At 38.5% G+C, this 19,157-nt stretch overlaps 1 protein-coding gene across 6 annotated transcripts in view; it reads right to left on the bottom strand.

Annotated features, from left to right (window-relative positions):
* Positions 1–19,157, bottom strand: part of NELL1 (neural EGFL like 1) — a 277,675-nt gene that overhangs the window by 45,830 nt on the left and 212,688 nt on the right. For 5 of the 6 annotated variants that reach the window (XM_051777275.1, XM_051777277.1, XM_051777276.1 and 2 more), the window contains one exon: positions 18,519–18,614. The exons of the other annotated variant lie outside the window; for it this stretch is intronic. In XM_051777275.1, the coding sequence (XP_051633235.1) occupies positions 18,519–18,614 (96 nt within the window). The remainder of the gene's footprint in view (positions 1–18,518; positions 18,615–19,157) is intronic. 6 annotated transcript variants of the gene reach the window in all.

Genomic DNA, 19,157 nt, shown 5'->3' with positions numbered 1-19,157 from the left:
CTCGCTGCATTTTAGGAACAGACACACAAAACCACATGGAGGATCACATCTAATTAGTATTTGTTGAAGTGCATGTAGCATTCCCTGAGCATTATATGGATTTGAAACACTCTAAGCCTCTAGTTCAGCTGTCTGATAAACCTAAAAATATTTAAGGTCTCCTTGCCTTTTTTCCCTTTCTATGTTGATTCTGTAAGATAACACAAATGCCAAAGAAACCCACTGTTTAGCTGCAGAAATTAATGATGGTCGGTCAAGGGCAGAGGAGATGGGCAAGAAAATAAAAACTAACTCAAATGCCCTGGTTCACCAAGAATGAAGCAGACATAAAACCAAGCAAAAAGATCAGTAGCAGTTATCATTTTTAATGCAGCCCCAAGCCAGCTCCACTAGAGTTGAAAATTGTCAATCAGAGTGTTTAAAGCTGATGAGGAGACTCCTTTTATCAGTTCCACACCAACACATTCAATCTTCTTTTCTAAACCTGGAGGGAGCACCCGTCTTCTTTCCTCTCTGGGCTAATCAGTCTTTCTGCACCAAGACAACAGTCCACAGAAGACTGAGCCACAATGAAGATTATTCTCGCCAGTACCAGGAAGAGCCATGTCTAACTCTACCAACAACTTCCTCTCAGTAAAAAGAAGAATTTCAAACAACAGCCATGAAATGCAAAATTTTCAGTTGCACAAACACAACTGCACATAGAGGCTGACTGCCATCAGATTTATGAGATGTTCTATTTCCAGACATGTCCTGCAAAACCTAACAGAAAGTTTGCAGTAGGAAGAAACAGGGATAAGAGTTCAGAGACAAAGCAAATCGCATAGTCTTGTTTCAATTATGGGACCATTTCTCATCTTAGAGAAGGAAAGTAAGAAGAGGCAAAAGAAAAAGAACAATTATAGTTCATAGCTTGTATAAAGGGGGTTTATATAATCCATGTTTGCTTTTTTGCTTGTTTTTGGGGATTGCAAGAAAAAGAAAGAACAAAGATTATTTCGGAGGAGCAGCTGCCATAATACTCATGGAGGTGCATGATCTGGTTTCAAAGAATTGAAACTGTGAGAACAGTTCCAGACTTACTGTTCTAAGGCTTCCAGCAATCAAATCACCAACACATCTCCTAGACCTTCTCCCTTAAAGTATCCTGTTGTAAGTTAAGAACAGATATTAACACCTATTTCTCACACAATAAAATAGGGGTTAGAAAGCAGTTCACTTTGTCAGAAAAATATGTCCCACAGTTTGGATTTCAAGAAAACTCTTGAGCACTCGCACTGCTATTCTGATGGAGGCTTTTCTGTTTAGATCATATACATCTCACTCACACACAAACCTCAGACCAGATAATAATGGACCTCAATGAACCTTAGGGGGGCCGTGTCTGAGATTTACTGCCCTTAACCTGTTATATCAGACTGATATAACTGAACAACCAACACTGACACTTCCCGATCAATATGGCAGAAAGAAGAGGTCACAAAACCATCACAAGAGTTTTCTTTGGTAGAGAAGTTAAAAACCTTTATATTTCTGGTCCAACAGTTTGCTCCACCCTCTGCCTGCAGCCTGGTCATTTAAAACTCCTCCCCTTTTGAACAGAGAAATATATTCAATCCTTGCCTCAGACAGGTTGCACTGAGCAACGTATGGGCAAGTGACAGCCAGTTTTTGTCCTCAGTGGACAAAAACAACAAGTACAAAATGTGGCATGAGAGAGTGTCAAGGAAGTCTGATAGCTCAAGTGACAAGAACCGTGTGCAGGAGGTCTACCTGCCACTTGTGTACCTAATATTCAGTCCTAACCATTTCCACGGGTACTCACTCTGCTGTCAGAAACTTCAAACCTACTCAAAGCAGAAAAATAAAAGTCTCCAGAATACCAAAGAGGGAAGAAAATAAATCTAAGCAACTATCTTGTGGGTTTTTCTCTCCTAAAAATTTGGGGTTGCAAGACTACACTGTTTTCCATGAAAAAAAATGTACTCTTTTCAGAAATCTTGAAAGTTAATTATAATGTATTTTAATATTAGAAACAATATACAGTATTTGAAAACATGACTAAGTAATAATATACGTCAAGAGCAAATTATGCTAAGAAAGTCTGCCAAAACAGCTGGAAGTTAATGAAAAGGCAAATACACATCTTTTAATTGTCAAACCTTGAACACTGACTGCAGAAGCACCTTCAGCAACATACTCCTCTCTTGGTTCCAGTGCAAAAAGTACTATGGGCAGTGTAAACCGAGTGTCTTAAAGGTCACACAAAGATATCCATGCACAAAGTTAGTGGCTTTGCTTCTGAGGTTTTCCATGGCATTAAATTCTTGCCAGCTTCATTATTTATATGCTTCTGATGTAAGCAGATTTCAGTAATAAAGACACGTAAAAGGAAGGTTAGTTACAGGCTGGAGCTATATGTATCTCTCAGAGGGACCTATGAGAATCATATTCAATAACAGATTGCCCTAAAGTATAAACAAAATTTAACCCAGGTGAAATGAATAAAGCAGAAAATGACTGAATTAAATGAAGATGATAGGGTAGAAATGTTTTCTATAAAGATATAGCTCCATAATATATTCATAGCCAGCAGCATTAGGGCAGTTCCACACCAGTGGATGATTTCTTATTTTAAAGTCCTTTGCTAAAATAAATAATTACATCTACTCATTTATTTTTAGAGAAAAGACTCTCCTTTTAAATATTAATAAGTTGAGTTTTATACTGAATTTTAAATTACAGTAAGGAGTCCAATATAGGTTTTGTTTGGTTTTTTAAAATCCCAAATCGTTTCCATAGTATTATTCACTTGATACTTCTTACTCAGTTACACTACATATTTACAATGTGAAGCCAAATTTCCAGCATATAATTTTAGAAATTCTCAAATCTAAATGCTGTAATACTGTCAGAATCACTCCTCAGAGAAAACGAACCATGAAATAAAAAGCTTGATCTATGAAGCATCACAAGGATACATTGTCTGCCCATGACCTACATCCATCTAACCAAAGAGGGAAAAGTATAAAAATAAAAAAATTAAAAAAAAATAAAATTCGAGAGCATCTCAATTATTTTCACCACTTGGTTACTATTCCTCAAGCATGGGAGACACCCTCCTCAGCTCTAAAGAAAAGGAATTCATGCAGTCATCTAAAGGAATTTTATATTCTCATCATCCCCATCTCAGTAAGTTAATAAATCATTGAGAGAAGGTAAAATACGTAACTAGAAACTGTTTTGCACCATATCAGCACATTGTTTTCTTGTGAAGTTGACTTTACTGCTACAGAGGTGCTATTATCCCAAACAATATTTTGGGACAATGCCTTGTACAAGTCACCACACCAACACTGCAACTAATAGTGCCACCTCTGCCACCAATGCACCCAGAATGACCAGATGAAAGATACCACGAGTTCTCTTTTCCTCACTTATTTTTACTTGATGGTGCAGCCCTTATGTCTTTTGCCAGCCATCCTCTCCCCCCCCAAGCCACTCTAAATGTACATACACGCACAAAGCTCTAAAACAGATTAAAAACCAGAATTAGAATAATGAAAATATGATTTTTATTCCACTTCTTCACTACTGTACAAGAATCCCTTCCCAGAGACACCACTCAAAATCATCTACATAATTCTATGGATCTAGGATATGTTGTTTCAGCACAGGTATACACTATGATAAAACACAAGAAAAAGACATCAAAAATGTATAGCTATGTAGGTTGGGGCTGTGTTGGTGCTTTTTGGTTTTTTTGGTACTGATCTCCATCGAGCAAATGTGTACAAAAATCACAAATTGTGGTTTAGAATCAGTAATGTACAATTTAGACACAAACATCCTTGTTTTCTGAAAACAAGCAATGACCTACACCCCACAGTACACATATAATGCTATGTTAGTCCCGAAAGCATATTTTAGCAGTGCTTACAGTTACACTGAATTTAGATTAGATTATCTCACTTTCAAATTAATTTCTGTAAGTAACAGAATGCTCACAACAACACGGGGTATTTTTGAGAGGGAAGGAGAAGAAAAATAAATGAGAATTCATAAATACTGTGATTATCTGCCAACATTTACAAGCAATTTTTGCACTCCTTTCTCGGATGTTCTTAAAAGACATCACTTTAGTCACATATAAGCTGTGTTATACATGAATTACTTATCCACAAAATATATAGGTGCAACTAAAGGGGCTGCATGTGATTTCCTTTCTGAAAGTAGGAGGAAGCACATACAGCCAAGTCAGCCCTTAATAACACAGTAATCAATTCATCTTTCCAGTATAAACTTGTCTTTTAAGGAGGCTTTACCTTGGCTTTTAATAACCCAAGGAAACAGAAAATCTTCTGTCTGGCTGTCTTAAGAGAGCTCTGCCCTTGGAGATGACTTTGCCAAATTGTCAGGATCTTTACTCATAGAAAGGAACCCAAGTGATGAGTTTGTATCAGATCCTTGTTCATCCCCTGCCTTACAATGTGTTTGCCTGGTGTCTTGGGGGAACAGCTGCAGGCAATGTCATAACACAGTTGATTATCAAGATCAATAAACATCTATAATCTCCACCCTTTTTATATGAAAAATATTTTAACAGTTGTTTCCAAAGAAGAAATAATCTCCGTGTCCATAAACTGCCACTGTCCATTATGTTAATGCTAGTTTATACAGTACCACAAAAAAAATCCTGTTTTAAATTAACAACATGACCATCCAGTCAAGATTGTTATGGATGACCTGCTCAAAATTCGAATCTGTTAAAATCTGTTTGAAATATATAATTGTCAACGTACTTTTTCTTGTTTATAGTCCCTAAAGTGGATTATAAACAAACTATATAATCATATTGGATGAGATGCACTTTAAAAAGCAAGTTCTGCAGTAACTCCTCAATCCACTTTCAGAATTGTCAAGGTTTTTTGGGGGTTTTTTGCCTCTTCTATGCTGCAAAAACAAATTAATAACACTAGAAACATTTGAAGACTGTATACTTTCCTACATCAGCTAGAGAAAAGATGCTCTGTGCTAAGCAAGCTTCTGCTGCCTTACTTGTGGCAGCATTCCCCAAAAGTACAAATATTCACATAATGTGCCAACATGATATACACCAGACAGAAAGGTTGGAATTACACCCTCCATTCTTAAGTTTTGCTTCCGTGTTTATATTCCTCAAATAAGTATTCCTCTCTTCTGTGTGCACGTGACCTGATATGTCAGAATGCCAACATTACAGGGCATTTGTTCTCTCCACCTTAAACATTTGACAACACTGTACATTAATACAAGGCTTTTTTCCTGTAAAGATTAAAAATCATCCACCCAAAATAATCAGAGCCACGAAAAAAAGATATTCTTTACCTTCTAGTTCCCACCAGCGATTGCTCGTTCACTACAGCAACCTGAACTTTGAGGACTGAGCAACAGCTTCATCCTGAGTCCAGAAATTTCAAATCACCTACTGACCTGGGAAGGAGCCAACTGTAATTTTTAAGTGTTATGCAAAGTGTTTTAAAAATAGACAAACCACAACCTTACAGTGTATCCCAATGTTTATACAGCTCGATGTTCGCAACATCGGATAAACGACTCAGACATTCTGAATCAAATATTACTCTCAAAATGTTTTTTGAATACATTTTACCACTTCCATTAATTATATTTTCTGGATTAATTTATCCTTGGCTAGCATTACACCGAGCTGTCCTTTACATCATTACTAGACAATTGAAATCCATGTGACTGCTCGTAGTGTAAGACAACTTGGTGGGGTAAAGACTGACAAAGCCTTTTATCACTCTGCCAGATAAATTAAGTTTTCACAAAATCCCTCTTCCCCAAATTTAATAGGTCAAGATTTCCAGCCTGTTTCAATACAACTGACAGTATAAAGAAAAGCTTATGGAAACCAGAAAGCCTATACAGCTTTACATCTTCAAAAATATCTTGGTTTTTACCTTATCCTTCTGATATGACCAGTCCTTCAGATTAGGTATCATTTTTTATTTATACTCAAAAGTGACACATTCCAATAGGAAAAAGAAAAAAGTTTAGGAAGTTACTCCCTGATTTGGTTGGACTCTTTTCTTCATGACTCTAAAAAAGCTATCTTTCCTTCAGTGTAAAACAGAAATTGGTTGTTGCACATACAGGCAGTTATTTTTAGCTTTGACTGACACAAAATTCTTCCCTCAATTGGCTTAGAAAAAAATGTCTGTGCCCTTTAAGTCTGGTGCTTAATACACAGAAACATAAAGAAGAGTGAAACATGAAATCTAGAAATGTGAACATACTATATATAAGCTTCTTTAACTAGACTGAATTTAGCATTCATGAAAAACCACATTAAATGCAATGAAGTGACGTGTCTTCCATTTTTCCACAAGTTAACAGAGCAGCAATGTCAACTGGATTACATTTCTCACTTTGGATGTTCCTTCTCCCTGGAAGAATTTCCTCCAAAGGAGTTATTTCAATTTATTTTTACAGTGAATCAGTTCACTGTTGAAACTATTCAGCAAATGGACTAAGTGACCAATTTCATTTTGCTGATTGCAGCAACAAGGTATAATAATGGATTTAACACAGCAATTAATTTATTTAACACTCGCTAAGAAAACTGTTAGTAACACTAGGATAACCTACAACTTTAACAAAGAGATAATAGGTCTTTTTGTAGCAGCTGGATGAGTGAGTAGTGGACTTCCTCCTTGTGTAGTTCTGTATTTAATTCTTTTCACATCTGCAAACTATATCTATCATGGAGGGGGTCTGGAAAAAATCCTTTCCAGTCAATTCAGTGAGACAGACATTGATATAGAGAAATTATGCTCTATATTGACCAGATGCTGCACCCTCAGTGACCTCCCACCATCCATATACACACCCAACCCACCTGCATCTCATTCGCCTAATAAAACCTGCTGAGAAAAGATAAGGATGGGGGGAGATGTAAAAAAAAAAAAAAATCAAATCTCTCTTCAAAAAGAAACCTATGACTCACGACTCAGTCATCTCAAAAGGAAGGCCTTAGGAATAGCTGAGCATTATCACACGGTATCAGACTCCCTAACCTATAAATGATTAATGGTATCACTGAGGGACTTGTTACTGCTATCAGCACACACACCTCAAATGGCATCAGCTGCAAACTCCATAAAAGTTGGAGGAGAAACAAGATTTCAGATGAGAAAACGGAAGAAAACTTCTGAGAGATGAATAAAATCTTTACTTTCTCCACACAGTTAATGGTAAGAATTGAAAAACTCCATGTTGGACATTCCAAGGGTGAAAAACAAAACAATGAAAGATGGGGGACAGAAAGGCTTTACTAGACAATGAAAGTCTCATCCCAAAAAGGAGCTTTCATTACCTGTAGAATTCACAATCGCTAACAGACACAAAACAAAAATCCATCATGATACAGGGAGAGGGGTTTTTTTCCCCTGTTTTGAATTCATTTTGGACAGACTGATAGGCTTTCCAGAGCTAGGGCTGTCACTAGAGGTGGACAGGACAGGCATCCTGAAAAGGAGAGAATGAGTATTTGTCAGGGAAAATCCCCTGTCACACCATTAAACTTATTTTCTGCAGGGGCTGACACAGCTCATGGAACATTCTTTACTCAGTCTTTGGTGAAGAGAAAACAAACAAACCAACCAAAACCACTCGATCTCCTTCTAGGAAAGCTAATCACAAAGTACTGCCAGGGACAAGTTTTTCCTTTTTCCTCCCATCAGCCACTACCAGTAACTAAACATCTCTCCCATATTGCAGTACCATCTGTGCTCCAAAACATTGAATGGAAACCTAGGAGACCTTCGTAAAACATCTCTTTATTGGAATTCAATCCTCATAAGTGGCCGTGCAAGCAAATAAAACACATGTACTGGCCGTACTTTGACTGATAAACACTGTCAATACTTTGGGAAAACCCAAGAGAAGCACCAACCTTCTCCTCGTGCCTACAAAGTAATTTCACTTCTGAGTCTGAAAACTTTCATTGGTTTTCAAGATCAGTGGCTCACCTGCAAAAGAAAGGACAGACCCATTCTGGCAACCTGTTAAAATACTCTTGGAAATGAGAAAAATCTGCTTAATCTCTCTTAAACTGAGAGTGCCCACAGCTCAAGCTGGCAATGAACCAGCAGGGCTACTATAAAGAGGCTGGGTGGCTGCAGCACAAGCCAGGGTGATGCACAAGATCCTCCTCAGAGTTTGAGTGCCTTTCCCCTTTTCTCAGCTCCAAGGACACCTCTGCCTACCAGCTCACAACGAGATGACGTGGTAGGTCTGCAAGAACCTCTAACTGGCCCTGGTGAACTGTGCTGTCCAGATCAGAGGTATCACTAGTTCCAAGACAGTGCAATGAGAAGGACGGTGGATGAGCTCACCCTCACACACCTACATGCTGGTACACCACCTAAGAGTCATTCACATCTAACCCCCTGTAATTACCATCAAAAGCTGTAAGGATCCATAACCTCTCACAGAAACAGCCATCCATGACGTTAAGGCACGGCTGCCACTCCATGTCAGCCAGACAGCTCTCTCAAATGAGTCATTTCTCCGACTGACAGTGCCAAAGAAGGCAGAATGCAATTACCTGAGCTGGAATAGGATACAGGTTCAACTGGATCTTTGATGACCAGAAGTGTTTAGAGCTTTCATTTCATGTCTCATTCAAGAGATAAATGAATACCATACCAAAGATTAGATTGTCGACATACAGAGAATGTCTCTTCAGGAAAAAAATCAAATAAGAAAGGTAATTTCACTCTTTCACATAAAAACTTTACCATTTTGTTTGTCTCTGAAATGACTGATCCACTTAGAAGATATTACATGTTGAAAGAAATAATTCAGATGTTACACAGCTTAAGTAGTAGAAAACTCCAGCTATTGAACTGCCTGAGTTGCTAAATCAGAGGCTCCTTTTTAAAAGCATGTATTTAGGAAGAACTCTATTTCTGCAAATGTGAAGGACTGAACAGATTTTTATCATAACATTATAAAAAGTTTGAAAATAACTTTGACACATAGTTCCTGGAGGTTGAGTATGAATGTTATTTTAAAGCTGCTTCAATCATAACGGAACTAGCAAAGAAAATGTTCAACCAGAACCATCCGAATTTCCTTTTCTGCTTCATACCTACCTTACATTAAGCACAGTGTTACTGTAACATCTTGCATATTCTTTCTCTGGGGACTACAGGCATGAACAAAAGCCTAACAAAAGCAACAGGAATCTGCACAGTGAGTAAGTGAGCCCTGAATCTGGAACAGGCTTTAATGCCACACTTCCTAGGACACGGATTTGTAGACATTTTTCACACCCAACAGGTATTACTCTATTGATTTATTATTTTTTTTTTTAGTATTTCACTAGGCATGATATGTTGGATTATGCAGAAAAAGTCCACTCTGAAGGGGAGTCTTTGGGTACATCACGTGCTTTTTTCAGAGAACAGACACATCACCATCAAGGAGACTATGGACATAAAAATATTTCACCTGATACAGAAAAAGCCTTGGGAGGGGAAAAGAAAGTTTCTAAGGTTCCACATCAGCAAAACTTCCTATTTCATTTCTTCTCTGTGGTACATATGAGCACAATCCTAAATATAAACTTGTTTTCTTGACTACACACACTGATTTTAATTTAGGAGATTTTGCAAAGAGCCACCTCCTCTGGTTTCTGGGCTTCTTCACTGCAGGGTAGAATTGTACCACTTATGCAATATTCCTGGGGCAGAGTGCTGAAAACCATGAGTGTTACTCTTATAAAAAAAAAAAAACAAACTCTAAAGGACTGAAATTCAACAGAAATTCAACATTACAGAGGCTATCTCAGGTAATAAAGAGGGTATGGCACTCCCTTCAACAAGGGTTTAACTCACATTTTCACCCTGACTCATAAAGCAAAATAATTGGATTAGTTATCCTCTTTGTACATAAGCTGCAATCTACATAAGTCACATAAGAAAGTGATTTAAGCCATTTTATTCACCTTCCAAGGATTACATGAATGGGGACGTGATCTCTTCCTCCAAATGTCAGCCCAAGGAAAGCAAGTGGGGTGATTAATTCCTATCAAAATGGGAAAAGATCTTATTGGTCACATTTACTTTCTTTTGCCCCGTTGCATCACTTCTATCAGCTTAAAGCATTCCCATACCATAATTATTTTCAGGGGAAAAAATCTTAAATGAAAAAAGAAAAAACATAGGAAAACTGACTTTTTGCCAGAATTAAACACACAATAACATCTACAACACTGGCATGTTGGTTTTCTCCATTCTCTTCATTTGTCACATTATTTCTCAAAAAGAAGTTGGTTTCTGATGCTGGTTTTAATCACTGAGGCACATCTTCCCTCACTACACCTTGATTAACTTCAATGAGATCCACTCATTAAATACATTAGCATTCACAGTATTAAACTTCAGGAGAAACATGGCTCCATATAGTAAAATTCTCAGAGTTGTACAAATTTTCTAAAGATACTGAATTCTCTACTCAGTTTGAATAGCATCTTACTCCTAGATTATCTAGTTAGATTTGTACCATAGATTGAGGAGTTAAGAGTGGCATATTCATCATTGGTATCTTCAAGTAACACAGCTTGTTCCACACAAAAACCCCACTCTAAGTGTCTTTCATTTCACTAGAGCCATTTATTTTTCATTTCATCTCATTCAGTCACACCAGATCCTAAGGTTTCTGTTCAGGTGAAATTCCCATTGAAGCCAAGAGGATTTCTGTCTCAAAAATTATAGCTACCTTTCTGTGCCTGCTTCAGTTTTACTAAGCCTTGAGTTTTATTTCTAGGTTATCAGCAAATTTAAATATTCATGGTTGATTCTCCAATCTAGAGCTGGCTATTAATAAGAAAAAGTCAGGCAGCAAAGACCTTATTAAACTCAGTAACGTTCCCTAAATACTGCCTGCAGCTGGACAGCCTGAGGTAGTTTTTATTTAATATTTAGCTAGTCTGCTACCTAATTCTGGTACTTCTCTGTGGAATTACTGTTTTTCATTGATGTAGACATCTGTCTGGGAAAAGGAAAAAGAAAAAAAAGGGGTCACAGTGTCCTGACAAACTAGGTTATAAATTAGCGTCACTGCACTGCACTCAAAAGCAGACTTGTAGGTTTTTTTTTAATCATAGCAAAATGAGATGTAGTTAATTTTGTAGTTAATTCATCATGAAATTGGTATTTTAAAGCAACTGTCTTCTGTGCAGCTCACATCACAAGGAAGGCTTTATGTATGGGAGCTTCTCAGTTGCAAAACAGAGATGTCATTAATATATGAACATTTCTATTTGCTCAAACATAAATATTTGCTCAGAAGTTTGAGTGTTTCATAGCTCTCTCTTTCCTTTAATAGATTCAGTGGTGATTCTGCCACTTGAAACTAATTTAAATCCTCCTGCCTGGGTCCTCAGAATCCAAGAGGAACCTGAAGCAGAATGTACCTGCACTGAAGGTGAGGAGATGCTCCTGGTGACAAACTGGATGAACACTAAGTCAGGGACTCAGCACTTTGTGAAAGGACCAAAGCAACACGGCCTCCAGCGGAGAACGATTCCAGTGCCTCAGTTTGAGCAAGGCTTTTGCACAAAATTCAGCTGTATTGGCTGTTGGCTGTAGGAAGTTCAGCAGGAACACGGGGCTTTTATACTTGGAGTTCGTAGTTGGCTGCTGCTTAGTTTACCTGTCTCTTTCTAAACATGATGTTCCTCTTGTAGTACTTAATTAGAATTTATGGATGAATAAACATCCAGCACTGTGTAGCAGCAGCCAAAACAAACAAAGAAAACAGGAACCAGCAAACCTCCCTTTTCCCCCAGGAATTCCAGCTGCTAAGTACAGGGCAAAGAGAGAAGCCCTAACATTTTTTTGCCTGGTTAGCTGGGATAGCAGCATGCTATCCTCACAGCACGCTCCTCTCTCACCTAGGAAAGACAGGCAGCTCATTTTTGCCTGGGAATACTGCTTCCACCCCCTGCACCTTTCTCTGCATCTTCCAGGCACATGATCAAACAAATCAGGAGCACTTGTCCATTTGCATAGTTACACACAGCCTGGGGAAATGCACGGAATCCTTTGGACCAGCAGCCCTTTACACCAGAAAGATAAGTTTTCCTTCATACAAAGGTATGCAGCAAGCCCAGCCCCAGGGAAACATGAGAACTCTCACTTTAACCTCCCCTACCCTCTGCCCTGGAAGTCACTCCAAGCTTACTTGCCAACTGGCTCCACGAGTTGCCCACAGTTAGTGGGAATGGGGGCACATGGGGGCTCAGAGAACATGTTTGGGGGAAGGACACTTGCAAAGATGCTCTGAACTGGTACAGCTCCTGTGCTCTCACCATGGGCTGCAGGGGTATCTCTGCTCTGCTGCCTGGAGCACTTCCTCCCCCTCATTCTTCACTAACCTGGGGGACTGCAAAGCTGTTCCTCTCACGTGTCTTCACTCCTCTCTCCACCTGCAACTGGTGTTGTGCAGTAACCTTTTCCCTTTCTTAAGTTCAGTATCCCAGAGACACCATCCCCATCACTGATGGGCTTGACCTTGGCCATTGCTGGGTCCATCTTGGAGCCAGCTGGCATTGGCTCCATTGGACATAGGAGAAAACTTCTGGCAGCTTTTCACACAAGCCACTCCTGTAGCCACCCCCACTATCAAAACCTCACCATGCAAATCCAATACGTATGACCACAAGTCACAGAAATAATAAAATATTAGAACATTAGAACCATTTGTTACTTGTCAAAATATCATCTTAGGTAACATAACAGATTAATATAGCAGTTATTCCTTTAATTAGAAACAAAGAAAAACACATAGACCTACACACCTGAACATAACAAATAAACAATGAAAAAAGATAAAAATATTCCATTAACACCCCCTCCAAAACCTCCCCCCAACCAACAACAAAACTCCACCCCAAACCTAGTCTGCTTAGTGCTTTTTCCTGGCTTTTAAAACTAAAATTTACAGTATCTGAGGCTGAGTAAACAGCAAAAAAAAAAAAAAAAATGAGTCATCTCCTCATGCAATGGTCAGCTGGGCAATGAACCATGTTCTTGGTCTGGGACACTGGCACTGCGAGACAGAACAACTTTTGTCTTCCACTGAGAGTTACTTGCTGATTTGGAGACAGATGTTCCCTTGATCCTCTGAGATGGCCTTAGTCAGATTTTTTTTAGTAGATATTCTTTGATCTATTCCCTGATATCTTTACAAATGACAGCTTTGTTTTTTCCATCATATTAAGATATCATCCCTTGCCATTTTGCAATAAGCACCACTTGGGCAAATGCTGCAAACAGCTCGGCAGCAAATGGAGCAGGACAACCTCAGCCACCTGGAACATCTGCTTTCCCTGGGTCTGTCACAGCCCCAGGAGTGACATATCAACCACAACCACTGTTTTCTGTAATAAGCTAAGCATCATTCGCTTCACCCCTCTTATCTTGCACTATACTGGCTTTGCCTCACCTTGAAATTAGAGACTTTAGAAAGAATCTCATGTAAAGCCTTGAGCCCACAGCTGCACAGCTGGTTTGTTTCCCAAAATAAAGCTCAGTTCTTATTTTATGAAAGATTTTAGATAGAGAAAGGTAGGGAGTTTTGGCATTTAGCTTACTGTACTCACTGAAAAATCTTTCTCTGCTTTGCTTTGGTTTTTATTTGCTCATTTTTTTAAACCACGTTCCTTGACTTTGATAGATACATGCCTAAAGACTGATCCAGCTTAGGAATCAAATAAATGGCACACAGAAATACATTTTTTCCATCTCTAGGGTCTGAAGTAATACAGGTTGTAAGGAGTTTTACCCTAAGGACTGCAGAAGATAGTATATTCCAGAAGAAGCCACTTAAGGGAAGAGAAGGGAAAAAAAAGAAGTATGCAGCTTCTTAGACAACAAGTCCAGATTCTGTCAACTATTATGAAACAAATCAGCTGAAGATTTGTTTCCATGATGTACACATCACATATCCAAGATAAAAGCACAGCAACATTTCATTACACACCTGTGGAATCTGTGATCAATCCACATGTAACTAGTGCAACACCACAAGGCTTGATTTACTTATTCACTTGCAATGTAATTATTGGGGTTCAAAGCACATTTCTCAGCCATGCTACACACTGAAAAAGGACCTCTCACCCCAATATTAAACAATTCTTTGCAGGCACAGCCCAAAACAGCACGAAAAAATAACTCCAGTAATTATCACACCCTGATGCTCAGCTGCCATGTTTTACCCTCGCTTCTGACTGTTTATAATCAGCAGGTTATTCTTTGACATCTCTCTATCATTCTATGAGAAAACTGTTTTCCACTGCTTTACAAAGACTGTAAATACACATGTATTGCTACCACAAAAATATCCACCTCCCTGAGCTCCAGCCTACACAACATCCTTCTAATCTACCAGAAACATATTTCCCATTCATTGTGTACCAGTTCAGACAGCAGCTGTCACGAGCCAGGGGAGAAAAGGTGTGATGCAATTGTGTTGAATCCCTTTTGGAGGCAATGCCCCACCATTGCCAAAAGGCCTCCTACAGCCTTTGGAAAAATCCTGCACTTTCCTTTCCTTGCCCCTTGTTGGGAACCCACTATTTCAAACCCTTCCGCTTTTCCTGCTCATGACCCAAAATTATAATTTGTACAGACAGATACCGTAACTGACCCCCACAGCTGAAATTTCTGCCACTGCTGGTCACCATCCCAGAGCTGTGCAGATGTTGAGAGGTATTTCTTAGTCCCATGCTGAACTCCAGCACATGCAGGCAGGTGTTCAAGGAATGCCTGCAATTTCAAGGCACTCAATTCTGTGCTTACTCCTGCCTTTGATATCATAGATTGTCCTGCCTATCTCATCCTCAGCACTTCATTAGTGGCAGTGGTTAATGCTCCAGAAATACAGGATAACCGTGAACCTGTCCAAAAACCATCACAAAAACCCCACTGACCTGTGGCTCATCCACAGACAGAAAAAAAGCAGCTCAACGAACGATCAGAGTTTTTCTGTTTTAAAGGTGTCCAAAATACAAGATGGATGCAAAACCAGGGCATTTGAGTTCATGCTGCCAGGAATTCTCACAGAGTACTGTATTTGCATTCCTCTCTGCACACCAAAATGTCTCTCAGAAACCTTTAACAGGAATACCTGTGAAGGATGGACCTAGGCTTAAGTCAACAGTGTTACATACAGCTAAGGATGCCTATCTCCAGTTCAGCTGTCAGGCACACACATGCTGGAATGATACAGCAATGGCAGTAAAAATTCTAACATCAGAAGTTTCCAACACAAATATCACAACTGTGTTAAATATGATCACAAATGGTAATAATCACAGAGATCACAGATTTCAGCCCTGGTCAGCGAAACACAAAATAAACAAAGAATTGATTTGGAGACAGAATCAGATCCTAAATAGAAAATGACAAAAATGCAGTTAGAAGCACCAAGCACACACTTAAAGAAACTGCATTATAAAGAATGAATGGAGAGAGGAATTACTCAACAGTATCTCTGAATATCAATTTGCAGTTCACCTTCAAAAAGAAAAGACAGTCCACAAATGTTAAGATGATTCCTTATGTCAGGCAAAGCAACTGGCAAGAGGTAATTCTTCTTAGCAGCATGTTGAATTATGTATTTGTACATAAGCCTTAAAAGTGTATTTTAATTTCACCTAAGTAAATTATCAGCATAAATCCTACCCTTCTCAAATCTCAGAATTTTTAATTAACCTAATACCATCATTTCAACCAGACAGTCAGAAACGATGAGTAACATATGATTCATATTCAGAAGTAAATGCACCTGCTTTTCAACAACATTTCTAATTACTGGCTCATTTTACCCTTTAAATGGCGATGAAGCCAATTTGGGTCATACTGTTTTTAGCCAGTGACGAGTCCTTTCAGCTCACAAATAATGTATAAGGAATTGCTGTGTTGTCAGTTTGAAGGACATTTTCAAATGCACTGTGGCAAATTGACTATGTTGCCAAAACACATCATTTTACTTCTGATATGCATCACTTCACCACGAGCTTCCACCAGACAAGGTTTTGCCAAGAACATTTAAGCTTTGATTTGAAGTGATGCCCCACCATTTCATTGTCTTTGGTCTGTGTCATAATGGTTGAGGCAGTGCTACCATATGTTTAATATAACAAAGTGTTTATTTCTAATGTTACAGACAACAGCAAAACAGACATGGGTTTTGAATACTTAGGTGCCCTTTAAAAACACTGCAGCAAACTGCAGTGAGACTGTGAGGAAAGTCTTTATTGAACTGCCTCCTCTTCCTGACAGCATTACATACTTCAGGAGTAATCAGGGAAGCAAAGGGAAGCAAACCCTGCTTTGAAAGTGGTTCACCACCTTTCTACTCTCAACATTTAGTTTGTCCAGGACGTGCACCCTCAGAAGGCTGAAGCTGTTCTCACGTACCTCTGATAGGCACTTACCTACTGGAATATGCATGTGACATAGACTGTATCTGCTGAAGTTTTCAAACCCTCTAACACCACTAAAATGTGACAAATTCCCATACACAAAGCCCTATTCACTCTCAAACCAGCTTGCACGTCAGGTTTCTCAGTTACCATCATTATCTTGATTTGCAGCATACTGGTAAATCCTATACATCTTCAAAGAAAAAAAATAAACTGACTTCTGGTTCAAGTTGTATAGATTTTATTCACAGAAGCTATCTTCTTCTGACATCTACCTCTAAATTGCTTGATGTAATGAGAGTACCATGCCTGCCATGCTTCCTTTACTTGGTGTGCTAACTCATATTTTAGATCAAAACAACACAAAAGGCATGAAAAACACAGGAGCCAAAACTGGTTATGTCCTCCATTTATCAATTTTAAACCATCACTTCAACAGCTTAAAGACTCTGTGCTCTAGTTACGAAAGTCCCTCTACAGCTATAAGAAAAAAGAATGTTCTAAGGCTCTTGGGGGAAAGAAACACAAGCAGAGAAAGCTGAAAGCTGGGCTCAAGTCCTGGGTAGGCAGGACACCTTTGGGCAACACTGGTACTGGTTTTGCAGTGCAAGTACTGGTTTTGCAGCACTATTCTCACACACATAAAACACACCTCAAGTATCCTGCATCCCTCTGAGTGTACTCATCTCTCTGACTAGCAGATGTTTTAGAAAGGAACGAGCAAATTACTCATGGGAGAGAGTAACTAGCAGGAAGGATCAGCAGCTGGGGAGCTGTGGTAGGTGGGGCTCTGAGGTAGGAACGTCTTGTATTACTTCCCCATTATATTGCCAGCACTCACTGCTGGATGGCAGGAGGCTTTTCTACCTAAAACATGGCAAATGGCTGGAGTTTTTTCTATTTGAAACAAATAACCCAAAGGCTATAGGCAAAAAAAAAAATCAAGTCCTCAAATTTGTTCTGGATGATGTGAAAATATTAATGTTCTAGTTCATTCTTAAATAATCATAAACAGTGCTGGAAAATATGAGCTTTTATTATGCAGTGATTTGACTACATTCATAAGAGGATTTAGCAGTTTTCAGAAGCTACTTAAAGCAAACTTGTTGACAACTGGGCTTAAGTGACTTTAATAAACACACAAATTACTGCACAATCTCTGGGTTATAAGTGATTCCAATGATTTAACAGTTATTTCTTTGTTTTCTTTTTTTTCTTCTTAAAAAATTTATCAGCTATAATCTCATCCATGCTACAGCATGCAACTTGCATTAACAACCCACTTCATATCCAACAGTAAATACAAGTGCAAACAGTTTATTAACAAAACATGCAGTGCAAAAAACTCTGATTAGTTAATGTTAGTTAAGTGACATATAACATCAATAAATACCAACCAAAATAAAATCCCAAATCTCCTCTATAAAGAATCTAATAAGAGCCATTTAAGGTAGAGAAGGAACCAGTTCTTTATGAAATGAAGAGAAAGGTGGAACTATGAGGCTGCCAGAAGCAAATCTTGAAACAGAAAAATCTGGGAAAAGGCAGACTCTAATCATGACTAGTGAGTACCTTGGAATAGGCTGTGATTCCATAAAAAACCTCTGTGACTTAGAAAAAAATCAAATATTGAGAATTCAATAACTTGAAGTGAAAAGCAAGCATCTGAATTCTTGTCTAATTTGCACAACAAATTCAGAAAAAGCAGAAGGAAACAAGGAAGGAAAAGCAGAAGCTTGCACCACAGGAAACAGATGGAGTAAATATTTTTCATTTGATATCCCTTCTAATTAACTAAAAGTGTCACAGGAAGCAAAAGCTGATAAAACCCCTGATACAATTAAACACAGAAAGTTTCAAACAAGACTAACTTTCAGTTTGGAAATGGCAGAAATGGAACAGTCATATCTTCAATGGAGAGAAAATATCAAGCAGAATGAATGAATGGAAAGTAATTACTTCTTCAGTATATCGTATTTCTCATTACCAAAGAAGGTGTTTTTCAGTAAAACTTTACCTTTCTCACAGTGACTTCCTGTGAATCCAGAAGGGCAGAGACATTTGTTAGGGGCTATACAAGTTCCACCATATCTGCATCCTTCTTCACAGAATGCTGCAAGATAAAAGGAATATGTGGGTAATACATCATTTAAAAAAAAAACATGTACTGCAGGATAACAAGAAAAACAACTAAATTCTAAGCAATTAACAGAATTCAGCATATTAAAATTCAGTCCACCTGCAAACACAAAGAGGAGTAACTCAAAGGACAAGAGGAAAAATCTCAGATTACACCGTAGGCAAACCACCTCACCAATAAAAGATTAGTAACCATCTGGAAGAAGAGGAGAGGGAAAAATACATCATATGATTTTAATGGGGCTGATCTTCTTTCAATTATACAAATATGCACATTACAATTACAATGCCCTGGTAACCCAGAGAACACAGGCTGGTCAGATGGTGTCAACTGCTTTGTTCCTCACTTCTATCCAACACACTTCACTGAAATGTCTGCAAACACACAATATTTTGCTTTTTTAATTTTTATTTTTAAGAGGAATTTTATTTTATTTTTTGTGGAATCAAGGAATTAAATAATGGTGAGGGTCACGACTGAAAACAGAGAAAGGCTCAAGCCCAAGATAATGCCTCT

This window comes from Manacus candei, unplaced genomic scaffold, assembly GCF_025592945.1.
Source record: "Manacus candei isolate 608988 ecotype Guabito, Panama unplaced genomic scaffold, ASM2559294v1 h1tg000009l, whole genome shotgun sequence".
Classification (NCBI taxonomy): domain Eukaryota; kingdom Metazoa; phylum Chordata; class Aves; order Passeriformes; family Pipridae; genus Manacus; species Manacus candei.
The sequence above is the reverse complement of the archived record's forward strand: the minus strand, read 5'-3'. Positions and strand labels throughout refer to the sequence as shown.